General features: G+C 42.9%; 1 protein-coding gene across 1 annotated transcript in view; it reads right to left on the reverse strand.

Moving 5' to 3' along the window:
• The window catches only part of Myo16 (myosin XVI), a 497,779-nt gene extending 485,426 nt beyond the window's left edge, over window positions 1-12,353 (reverse strand). Inside the window, exon 1 of the mRNA XM_029557215.1 lies at window positions 12,128-12,353. Coding sequence (XP_029413075.1) covers window positions 12,128-12,353 — 226 coding nt within the window. The remainder of the gene's footprint in view (window positions 1-12,127) is intronic.
• Window positions 12,354-12,651: the final 298 nt, after the last annotated feature.

Here is a 12,651-nt window from a genome sequence, read left to right on the forward strand (position 1 = left end):
TAAAAGAAAAAAGAAAAAACTACCTTTCCCTGAGCTAAGCAATGAGAGATCACTGCAAGGAACAGGCTTGGTGGCACTGTGGTGACAAAGCCTGGGAAGAGACTGTTCCAGAGGCAAGGGCTAGAGGAGGAGCCATGAACACCTGACTTCTGGGGTGTCCTGTTTGTAAATGTAACATAGTCTCCTTGGTTTGTTTTCTTGTTACTGGAAAGCATCAAAGCCCAGTGTCATGGACATAAGCCTGGGGGTTGCATCATGCAAAGCCAGGACAACACTGACTTTGAGGAGCCCAGAGACAGAATCCCGTGCACCAGTCCTAATGCTGTAGGCAGGCACTGTTTCACCTACATAGCTCCATTTCTAGAAATTCTCTGCACACTGACAAAGTGCAGAGCATACATTCTCTTCTGCCCATCAGAAACATGCTAATTGGTTCCTCTGATCCTATAAGCAGTGACTCGCTACCCTCCCTGTTAGTCACCTCCTTTCAGCATGTAATACAGTCACACTGTCAAAGATCAGTGTAGTCTGAAGATTGTTTGGCTGTTGAGCCTGTAAACCAAGCAGCAGTGTGTGCCTCTGACAGACTGCAACTCTTCCAGTGAAAATTACCAGTCATTCTTCCTTTTTCTTGTAAACTGTTTGAGCACAATGACTCAGAAACCTGTAGGTTTATCCCTGTGAAAGCAAAGCCAACTGAAAATTGATGGATCAGACTTGAACCTGCACTAATGCAGTCAACTAAAGTGTTTTATGTGAGTTTCAGCAAAAACAAAACATTAAGAGGATGCTGTATTAGAAATCACAGATCTCATGTTCTACCATTAATCCCAACATGATGCTTTCCTTGGGACAAAGGAGCAGCTCTCAGGAGTAGTTACCTATTAGGTCAGAAACTGACAGAGAATAAGTGAGACCGAAAACAAGGCACACGTCAAGCCACTTCTATTTCCTTTCCCTAAAGTATGAACATCGTTGGTGTTAAGATTCATACACAAATGCAGAAGCATGCATGGGTACATGAGAGGTCATGTATACACACACACACAGGAATAGAGACAGTAGCACTATGAAATTCACTAGGGCAGGTGAGGACATCACTTTTTTTTCCTGTATCCTTGTTTACGTTTCTCTGTGCCCTGAATTTCTGACACCTGCCTTACATCCCCAGCAGCTAGAAGAAGACAAGATGACAGAGAATCAATAAGGATACCGAGTGATGAACAAGTTGTGGTTCCTTCCTTTGCACCAGCACATGGCCGTGTGCAACACTGACATAGGGACAACTGAACATGAGGTCCAGAATCAGCCCTGGCAGCATAGAAGAGGAAGGGTTTGGCTCTACCTGAGGACCTTAGGAGGATGCCCAGTGAGTAGAAGCAGAGGTGTATATGAAGTAGGCAGAGGAAGGCTGCTCTAGGTGAAAGGAACCACAGGGCAGAGGCAAGAAAAACAGCAACACAGTGCCCAAATTTGGAATGTGACAACCTGGTCCCCAGAGCAGGGATGCAATTCATTCGGTCCCTTCCCCCACTGAGAGCCCACCTCAAAGGGCTTTTTGAAAGGCACTGACAGGGCTTGGGAGTGGGCTCAGTCAGTAAAGTGTTTTCCATACAAACATGAAGACCTGGGTTCAGAATCCAGCAACTATGTAAAAAGATTGGTGTGGTAGTTTTCATCTCTAACCCCAGTACATGTATAGCAAGCTGACAGAGGCGTTTGGGTTTATTTATTTTTAACAACTCAATCTCATGGGAGCTAACTGGTGTCCCCTGGAATCTACCTGAATCTCTACTAATCAGTGGTGACACCTTCAATGATTCAACCACCTTCCACCAGGTACCAGCTCTTAAAGGTTCCACTACCAAATTGAAGACCCAGCTCCCAGGACATGACTCTTTGGGTACAAAACCAAATAGTGGCTGAAAACTTTCTTTTCAACAACTAGAGTAGTAAGAAGTCAAAATCGTGAACTGGTAGCTCAAGAAACTTTTTACTTCTAGGTTCATTTTTATAAAGTTTTACTACAAAGGTGTACATGGAAAAGCAGCCCAGCATGACATTTTGCTAGCTACAGGGGGTGAGTGCCACTGTGTGGAGGTAGATCCCCGGTCAGGTGCTCTTTCCACAGTGTAGATGAAGGGCTTGTTCTTAGTGTGTCTTGACTGATTTCCTTACAACCAGCTGCACACACTGTCATTTAACAATATGACAGGGACTGGAGAGGTGATTCAGCAGTTAAGAGCACTGGCTGCTCTTGCAGTGGACCCAGGTTTGGTTCCAAGCACTCACATGGCAGGTAACCAACTGTCTGCAATTCCAGTTCTAGGGAATCTGACACCCTCTTTTGGCTTCTGTGGGCATTGCACGACATAGATGCACTGACTTATAGTCAGCAAAACACTCATATACATAAAATAAAAAATAAACAAAAAATGACAGTCAATAAATAGAATTAGGCTGAGCCTAAAAGAAACTGAGACCAAGGCACTTCCACCTTGAGAATAGTGGTCAGGCCAACTGAGGAGTTCCCCAGCATGGGTGCATTTTTATAAACACCATTGTGTTGTATGTTAACTGTGCTATAGGGATAAGTAGTTCCAGAACTCAAACCCAGGACTAATAACCATCCCTAGAAGCAGTCTGAATAACTGGTACAGAGTCTCAAACATTAGACATTTTTGGGTTGTGAAGCAGTCAGAAAATACTTCGGACATAGGATTTGGAGCAATGGAGCCGGAACTGACCTGGAAACCACTTCCCTTGAAGGCTAGCTCTCATAGCCTCGGAGAAGACTACACAAAGTGATAAGGGAGAACATCAGTTGGTAGTCCAACAACAGCTTCAAGACCAAATAACCACATCAGTGACTGGCACAGCAAACGACATTGGTGCAGTAGTGCCACTTTTACCTTGGGTCAATCAACAGCTACTTAATTGGACTAAAAGCCCACTCAATGGGAGGAAACTCATGTATGGTACTGTAAGCATAACCAAATACACATGGCTGGAGAGGTCATAGAACTTAGAGAAAACCCAAGATTATCACATCCTGAGACTAATGTAGTTTCTTACCATGTGCAAAATATGTATCCTCATATTTTTACAGGCAATATCCAATCACCACTCATCAAAGAAGCTTCCTTTGCAACATAGACGATTACAGAGTTCCACAACTGGTCACACACAGACATTGTCTGTGAACTGCCCAAGTCTAAGTGGCACATCTACAATGCAACCTCTACACCTAAGGCTCACAGAACAAGGGGTAAAGAAGACACTAATGAATATCTCAATTCTCGTTAATTATCATGTTTTTAAGGAGAAAACAAGAAAAAAACATTCCTCAGGAAAAGCCATTATCCTACACTACCATGTTCATCATCAACATTGCAGAGTGGGCCGTAACACCTGCACTGAACGGCAGGGAGGGAACTTCACCAGCAGGACCCTCCTCTCCCAACTGTTTACTAGGGTGCAGCAGACAGAGTTATGGAAGACTCCTTTCACTCAGTCCAGGATGGGGGTGTACAAGAAGATGTAGCTCAGAAGAGACGCTTGTCAAGGTGGCAGCAAAGAGTGACAGGACATCTAGGTTCTCCTTTGGATGTGATGTACCAGGGACCCACACTTCTCCATGTGTACAGCTCTTATCCATGCTGAGTGCGGCCCTGCTGGACAAATGGCGTTTATGGAGCTCTGTTCATAGGACTAGGAAGTTCTCTGTTAATAGGAAACAGCTGCTACATACTCAAAGGCGCCAAATCATAAAACATAAAATCATAAAAAGTTGGGAATTAAGTGCATTTAAATTCTGAAGGATTCTGTGTGCAGTCAATGATGGTTTAATATTTCACCAATACCAAATTAGTGTTCCTGAGAAGTATTCATTAATCTAACAGCCTGGTATGTAGTCATATCTCGACTAGGTACTGGGAGAATAACTGGACAAGAAAAATAAATATTGTGATTTCCAGTCATTTATAACTGAAATGGAAAGATTTTACTTTCTTTTTTGGAAAATTAATCTGTTCTGTTTGGAAGTCTTCACTGAAGGGAGGTGACATGAGTCTCGAATTTGTGATAAGACTTCAATATGAAACTTCTCCATTGGAGGCTCAGGGAACCTAGATGGGCTGGGAAGTGATTGCATCCTAAGAGCACTGACTTCATCAAGGGATTAATTCCTTGATGGATTCATAGTATAATGGTATTTAGAGCGGGGGTAGTGAAAAATGAAAGTGGACTGGGGGAAGTAGGACCTTGAGGATATACCTTTCAGGAAGGTATCCTGCCCTGCCTGTGTTTTTGTTTGTTCTCTGTTTCCTGTCAGGATATGAGCTTTTCTGCTCTGTCACCAGCCCCCCCCCCCACCCCCAACATGACCGGCTGCTACCTCTAGCACTATGTGGCAAAATAGAGCTTTCCTCTTTTAGGTTGTTTCTCTCAGGTCTTTGGCCACAGTGACATAAGGGTGAACACACTGTGCTTTGTTAGAAATGTTTCAGATTGGTAGACAGGAAGGAAAGAGTTTGAACACAGCAAATCAGCTGAAGGACAACTTTGCTAGAAGAGTTTTGTTTGGCAGCATTGCTAGGGCTCACTGCTGGGATCCGAATTCTGAGAATGGTGGAATGTCTGATCCCCATCATAGTACTTAGGACTTGGGTGTTCTTGGCAAGGCAGTCTGTGTCTTCTCTTGCAACCTGCAAATACCTGCTGAGGTATACCTCTCTCACAGAGACTGTGAGGACTCTGAAGATATTACATGCAGAGACCTTCAAATGACATCTGTCATCCATCTCTAATGTTCACATATGATAAGTGTTGGATGCTCTCATGATTTGAAAGGGAATTAATAGATAGGGTTGGAACAGTAAAGAGTGGATAATGACCTTGGCTGATGTCTGATTCCAGGGTATGATAAAATCACTCTGAGTGGAGACATAAGAACAAAGCAAGGCTTTAGGAATGTCTCAGGAAATAATGTTATAAATTTTAATAAATCTAAATTATAATTACAGGGGAAAGGCTGAAGATAAACACAAAAACTCAGAGTTAATGGAATTGAGTTAATGAGAAACAAGAATTGCTTGGTACTTGAGCAAACAGCCTAAAGGAGCCACATCACATCACTCAGCAGCAATCAGTGATCAGTATTTTTGCTACTCTTATTCTGGTAGACTGAGGTGCTAGTCACTTACTTTATAGTTAAGAGTCCCAATGAGTTCTTAAACAACCCTCTCAGGTACTATGCTGGGTTACACAGTGCTCCTCAAAGTTAATGTCCATCTAGTGCCCATGATTCTGACCTGATCTAGAAACTAGATGATTTGCAAAGTGATGAAGTCAAGATGAAATGTTTCAGAGGCTGGAATGGATCCTAATCCAGTGATTTCTGTGAAGACTGAAGGATCTGGACACAAAAACACACAGAGAAAATATAAAAATATTATTTGGAGATAGAAGAGAGAACCAGCTATAAGCCAGGGGCCCCAGGGCATGGGCCAGCTGCAGAGACCTGTGGACTTCACCTCCAAGTGATTCCCCAGAGGAATCACCTAGTCACACATGGTTTTCAGATTTATGATTCCCCCCCCATTTTACACTACCAATTTCCTGACTCTTTGTCATAGGAAAGTGCTATAGGCTCATACCTTCAGCTTTTTAGACAAAGAGTGTGCACTTTAAGGAAACTAAACACAATACAGGAGAAGACAGATCCTAACTCACATCACCTTCTGTTACCTCAGCTTTCAGTGAAAGCTACCACAGCCTGCAGTCCTGTCTGCCAATAGACAGCAGGCCTCAACACCCTCAGTGTACCACAGTCTCCTGAGCATCTCTGAAACTTCCTGGTCCCCTTCAGATGATTGAAAACTTCCTGGTCCCTTCAGATGATTGATTAAGCATTTTTATGGGTGAGGCAGAGACACAAGAGTTAAGAGCAGAAGCTCCCTCGAGCATAACTACCATGTAGTTAGATTTGGGAACCACAAGTCCATGTCATCCAGCTAAGCCACACTCTTCATATGGAAACCAGACACACAGTGCTCTGATGCTGTGAGGCATGCTCTGTTAACTGTCCTCCTTTATTCCAGGGTCGTAGATTCTTCCCTTTCAAATGAACTATATTTGGTTGACATCTGCACTGGCAATCCCTCTTCATTTCTCTTCTGTTTGACCATTGCTCTCTCTCTCTCATTCATGCAGAAAACCCTTAAAGAACTCTTTGCGTTTGATGATTAGAACCCAATGACCAAATCCCATCTTCCCCATGCCCTAAGCAGCAATAGTCGACACAGTTAATGAAATGTTCTTCCTTCAAGGTTTCTTAAAACTTAACTTCCATTAACGTACCTTCCCCATGCCCCTCCTTAGACCTGGCCTCACCTTGTGATTCCACCACATCTCTGTGAATAACTAATGCTGAATTCCTTAGGTCTCCATCTATGAATTTCTTACACAATGATCTAAACTCATTTCTAGGTAATTATATCTACTCTTGGCATTTCAATGCTACTGTATTGTCTCATGAGTTTCAAACTTCTGTCTCAAGCCATCAAGACAGCTTGTCATATATTGAATGCCTAGAGGAATCCCTAACTTATTAATGGCATCAATTCTTTTCATTATTGAAGAAAAACTCTTAATATTATATTATCCTTTCTTTGTTGTAGGTAGGATTTTTGACTACCAAATTTTTCCTATTGTGCTATATCTGTGAATACGGTAAACTCTCCGGGAAAAGAAAATTGTAGTCATTTTTGAACTGTCTTCAAAAGAGTAAGGCTATGTGGATGATCCAGGTGAAACTATTGTAATCACATAGCATTCTAACAGTTGAAGAGGCAGACAACAAATGATTAAAGAGAAGAAATTATGTTTAAAAGAAAAGGCAAAACGTGGTGTGAGAGGGAGACTGGATCCACCGTGGCCGGCCTTGAAGACAGAGGAGGAAGCTCTGACCCAAAGAATGAAGATGGATTGACTTGTTGAGAGTCATTCCAACAACATCCCGATTTCATTCATCCCAGTAGCCTCAGACATGACTTCTGGCCTGCAGAAATGTGAGATGATCCATTTACACCTTCTCATCTGTCTATTTGAACAGCAAGATAAAATTAATACAGCTGTACAGAGCCACTCAAAATTTCCTGTTAGTTCTCTAGCTCATGAACACGTATCCAAACCTGATTATTCTCACCATACTCCACCCATGCTCCACTGTGGTCCAAGCCACCATCCTCCTTTGCCTAGCTCACCCTGAGAGTCGCCTCACTAGCTTCCCTGATTCCAGTGTCTGAGTCCTTCTGCTTTCAGAAGACAACAGTGACTGGTCTGTTAAGTTGTAAGTGGCATCGGTAAAAATCCTCCACTGGCATCAGGGATCCCTAGTCACAACAGTCGAGTCCTCTGCATGCTCCTCGCAGACTCCCCACGGCCTGTCTCCTCTCCTGCTGCACCTATGTTCACTCTGCCCCAGCTGCACTGTGGTCTTGCTGTTCGCCAGCATGCGGAAATGTTCTTCCTCTCAGAACACTCATTAGGGTTTCTGCATGGTTATCTGCCAGCCCCTCCAGGAGGCTTTCCTCAGCAGGCTTCCTTATCTAACAGAGTATGGATTTCACTTTACCCTGTTGTTGCCACCCACACCACAGGGTGGGCCCTCAGAGAGGTAGAAGGTTTGTCTGATTCATTCACAGCTCTCTTTCATAGAATAGTCTGAGTACTATTCTATGCACATTTGATGCACAAATGTACTTTTTCCTATGGAATATGAATCTTGGGTTTGTTCTTTTGTTCTGACTTTCAGTGCAAAGACCCCAGCTCAGCCTTCTTACATTGAAACACATGTCTCCCAGGTGACTAATTCCTCCAAGTGGTGGGGCCTGCCACTGAGGATAGACTACTGAGGGGCTGCTGGGAGCCATCTTGGGACAGAAGCTGTGAGCCATGAGTAACGCGGGAGGATGGGTGTGGGGAACATGCAGCAGCAGGGTGTACTCAAGGACAGAATGCCCTGGCACTTATGGACCTGGGGCGAGACCGCTGGCCCCTGAGGTGTGGGTGAAAGCTAGTGGTGACTATGGGCATGTGGCGGGAGCCATCGTATATGGCAGGCTCTGAGTGGGGCTAGGCACCGGGTGCTCATTCCTTTGTAAGTTACTCCCCCCACTACGATAATAATAAATGCACATAAAGAAATGTTATATGTGCCTGATAGCACAAAAGACCCAGAGAGAGCTCTGGAAACACTACATCAGTAGGGACTTAGTAGGTACATGAGTTTCTAATTCTTATTGAACCTACCATCCATCCTATGGCTAAATATCCCTGATCATTTTCACTAAAAAGTCATTTATGACATATAAATGTCCTTCCTAGGAACATAAATAGCTCACACTGTTTTCTGCTTCAACATCAGTCCCTAAAGTATTCTGGAAATACACAGATGCAGAGGGAAAAGACACAAAGAGGATTTTTGAGTATACATTCAGACACAAAGCACCGCTAACTTGTCTGCAGTTCAGGCAGATTTGCAATCTGGGCATTCCCTGGGCATCTGTGGCTGCTCTACGCTGCAGCTGCCCACTGCAGCTTGCCCTCCTGTCCTTCCCTCCAAGGGTCACTGTCTAAGCAAAGGTCAAGTTGGGAATCTGTCCAGAGGTTCATTCTCCAGCAGCTTTGTCCAACCACTCACCATCTTCTATTATATTTTGGGTTTTACCTTCTTTTTATACTTAGATTGGAGTTTTCAAGGGAAAATTCATCTTTACTTCTGCCTTATAATTACCAGCCCAATGACATAGTTTCTAAGCCTAAAACAACTGCGTGAAATGAGATTGATTCAGACTGTGAGGCATGAAAGATTTCAAAAGGTATTATTATATCATGTTTTAGGGAAATAATATGTAAAACAGCTAACCTCTAGTCTTGGGTTTCTTACTTCATTGCTTATTTTCTTTTTAATTTTATTTATTTTTATTTTATGTCTATGAGTGTTATGCCTGCATGTGTGTATGTGCATTCATGTCCTGCTATGCTCATGAAGGCCAGAAGAGGGTATCAGAGCCCCTGGAACTGGAGTACAGAAGGTTGGTTTGTTAGCTGCCATGTGTGTGCTGGGATTTGAACTCAAGTCCTCTGCAAGAACAGCCAGTGCTCTTAACCACTGAGCCATTTCTCCAGCCCCCATTGCTTACTTTCTTTTTGACCTTAAGACATCATTTTGTTATATGTATGAGTGTCTCAACTAAGGAACATTGTAACTTTACACATACTTTTTGTGCTTCATTACTTTTACAGCAATATAGGAATAAAGTGTAAAGATCTCGATTCTATGTATGTTTGCCGTGGCAGTTGTTGAGGGTGAAAAGGGTGAAGAAGGTGAAGAGGGTGGCGGATGGAGCCTCTACTCCATTCTCTGCTGGGAAGCAGCACAAGGCAGGAAGGATGAAATGGTAAGGAATTCTGACTTCAGTGTCCTTCTACCCTCACAGAGGAGGGGCAGCTAAGTGTACAGTTGGGAGTGAGAACAGCAATATGGGAAGAGGACAAACCTCCACTTCCTCCCAAAGAACCTGGTGTGGTCTCCAGCACTTGCCTTTTCACTTGCAAACAGGATTAGAATAAAGGATCTCTTAGGGACCCCTCCAGCTCCCATATCTTCTGCCATTGTCACATGTACATACCCGAGATTCACTGGAAGGTCTCAGAGAATTACTGCTTGCCTAGCATGCCCACACAAAATGGCGAAAAGAACTGCTTGAGTCTTCTTATAGCTATGATTGCATAGAATGTGCTGACAGTTTTCTTACATACAGATTCACAACCCGTATTTGAAAACCTTGGAAACACATATGTTACTAAATTTATGAAGTTTCCAGATTGAACAAGTGAAAAAATAAAAATAGGTCAGGGAAAGTTCTGCTACTAAATGAGCTACATAGAAAAGCTGGTTTCAGAACTCTTTCCATGTCAAATTGTGATTAGAACATTCTGAAGAATGCCTGTTCAAATGAACCACTAGTTTCAAAAATATTAACACTTTTATATTTTCATATTGAAGATGTCTTCACTTAGGGGCTGGAGAGATGGCTTTGCCATTAAGAGTACTGGCTGCGCTTGAAGAGAACCAAGATTTGGTTCCCAGCACCCACATGGCAGCTAACAACCATCTATAACTCCAGGGCATCTGACACCCTCTCCTGACTTCCACAGGCACTACATGCACAAGGGCACTGACATACAGTCAAAATACCCACATACATAAAATAAAAATAAATAACCCAAAATTTAAAAAGAATTCTTCATTTACACTTTTTTCAGTTACATCATTCTCACTGTAAAAAAAATCCCTGACATAAACAACATAAAATGAGGAAAGATTTATTACAGTTCATTGCTTCAATGACTTTATCTCATGGTTGGTCCTAGGCATTTTGGCAGAATATCTTGGCTGTGGGAGTATACTGTGGAAAAGTTACTTTACCTCACAGTGGATAGGAAACATCAGAGTCCAGAAGTGAAGGGGACCATGTATTCATTCAACAAGTGAGCCTGTGTTGGAACAATGCAGATTCAAACTCTAGCATTCCGCCTGTAACCCACAAAGCTCATGGGCATCTCATAATGAAAACACATTTAATCTATCTCCAAGATGCTCCAAAGTCTTAACAGTTCCAAACTCTTTCAAAAGTTCAAGTACGAAGTCTCCCCCAAGAATCAATGCAGTGGTGAGCCTTTGAATAATCAAAAACAAGTTGCATATTCCTAAGATAGAGTGACACAGAACAAATATTCCCATTCTACAAGGGAACAACAGAGGAACAGAAAGCAAGGGGACCACAAGGTAGGAACTCAGAAGACCAAACATTGAATTCTGCAGCACCTGTCTAGCAATCAGGGCACACTTGGCTATAAAGTGAGCTCTAATGGCCTTGGGCAATCCCACACCTCTTGCCAGCTGCAGTCCACAAGACCTCTGACTTGGACTGGCTCTGCTCTTAGCCATCTGCATTCCTCAGCGGGTGTTTGACATTTCTGGCATCTCTGGCATCCGGCCTTTTCAATGCAGATTATGCATTACCTTCACAGTTTCATGCCTGTCTCTCTCTGACACTACCTGCAGGGACTCCAGCCTTAACACATGTTGCCTGCCTTCACCTCCTTGATTGTCCTTTGAATTTGGGGTGGCAGGATTCATGATTAAGAACACTGACTTCTCTTGCAGAGGACCTGGTTTTGATTCCGCATACCCACATGGCAGCTAAAACCTCCTATAACTACAGTTTCAAGGGAATCTGACACCCTCTTCTGATCTCTGCAGTCATTTCACAACAATGGTGCACATACATACATTCAGGCAATACACTCCTACACATAAAATAAAAAATAATTTTTAAAAATTTAAAAATAGACCCATAGATCAATAGAATGGAGATCCCCAAAGTAAAATCAAATTTTACAGCCAACTGACACACACACACACACACACACACACACACACACACACACACACTGGAATAAGGGCAGAGTTTTCATACATGGTGCTAGAAAACGGGGAATCAACGTGCAGAACATTGAAAACTGACTGTGATACAAAATCAGCCCTTTATAAAAATCAGTTCAAAATAGATCAAAGACCCACATGTAAGACCTGAGACCACAAGTACTACAAGAACACAGGGGAGGCATTCACAATACCAATATAGACAATTATTTTTACATGAATCTATTCTTATATCATGAGAATTAAGAGGTAACTGACTTTGCTACTGTATCTATCTGGATGTGAGCTACCAATGAACGGAGACGTCAGAATCATGACTGAATGAAACAGTTTCATGGATGGCAAGTTTCACTACAATTCAAGTGAGCAATTTTCAAAAAAAAAAATCACTTGCACTTATAATTCTCTTTACAAGCAAAATACAAAAATTTCACCACTTTTTCTTTTTTACATATTGGCTAAGAGACTCATGACTCCATATTGTTTTGGAAGGAGCATTTTTCATCCAATAGTTCAGACAGTTTAAAGAATACTGTCTCCAATTTTAGAGCATCCTAAGCTCCCCCAGGAAACAAGGGAGAATAGATGAGGAGAACAGGTAGGGAGACATACCCTCTTTGTCGTTGTGGTGGATGACAGCATCCTGAATCATATCAGCCAGGCTGAAACGGACCTTCCGGCTCTGTCCAGGCTTGAGTCTCTTCAGGAGCCCTTCCTGCTTCTGAAACGCCTTCTCACGCTCATAGTATGCTTTGATTTGCTCACAGCGCATGCGCTTCACCAGACGCTGCCTCTGGCCCAGGGGAAGGGACTCCAGCAAGCACTGGTCAATTTCCATCTCATGGGACCGAAAAACATTACATAGCTGGAAGCAACCTGAAATGAGGAAGTGGCAAGTCAATGGCTCGGTTCTTACCTCTCACTAGCTCATTATGCACTTACCAGATGCTATAATGTGTTGTCCTACATGCCTCAATATTGCCCGTTGCCCTACCTGATTCTGTATTGTGCACTGATGTACCTGACTCTGTAATGCGCATTGCCACATCTGATTCCACTACCCCACTGCCATATCTGATTCTATTCCATGCCTCATTCTGTACAGTCTATTGCCATGTCTTGATTCTATGACACTG

Source organism: Nannospalax galili, unplaced genomic scaffold (assembly GCF_000622305.1).
Source record: "Nannospalax galili isolate Female #2095 unplaced genomic scaffold, S.galili_v1.0 scaffold267, whole genome shotgun sequence".
Taxonomy (NCBI): Eukaryota; Metazoa; Chordata; class Mammalia; order Rodentia; family Spalacidae; genus Nannospalax; species Nannospalax galili.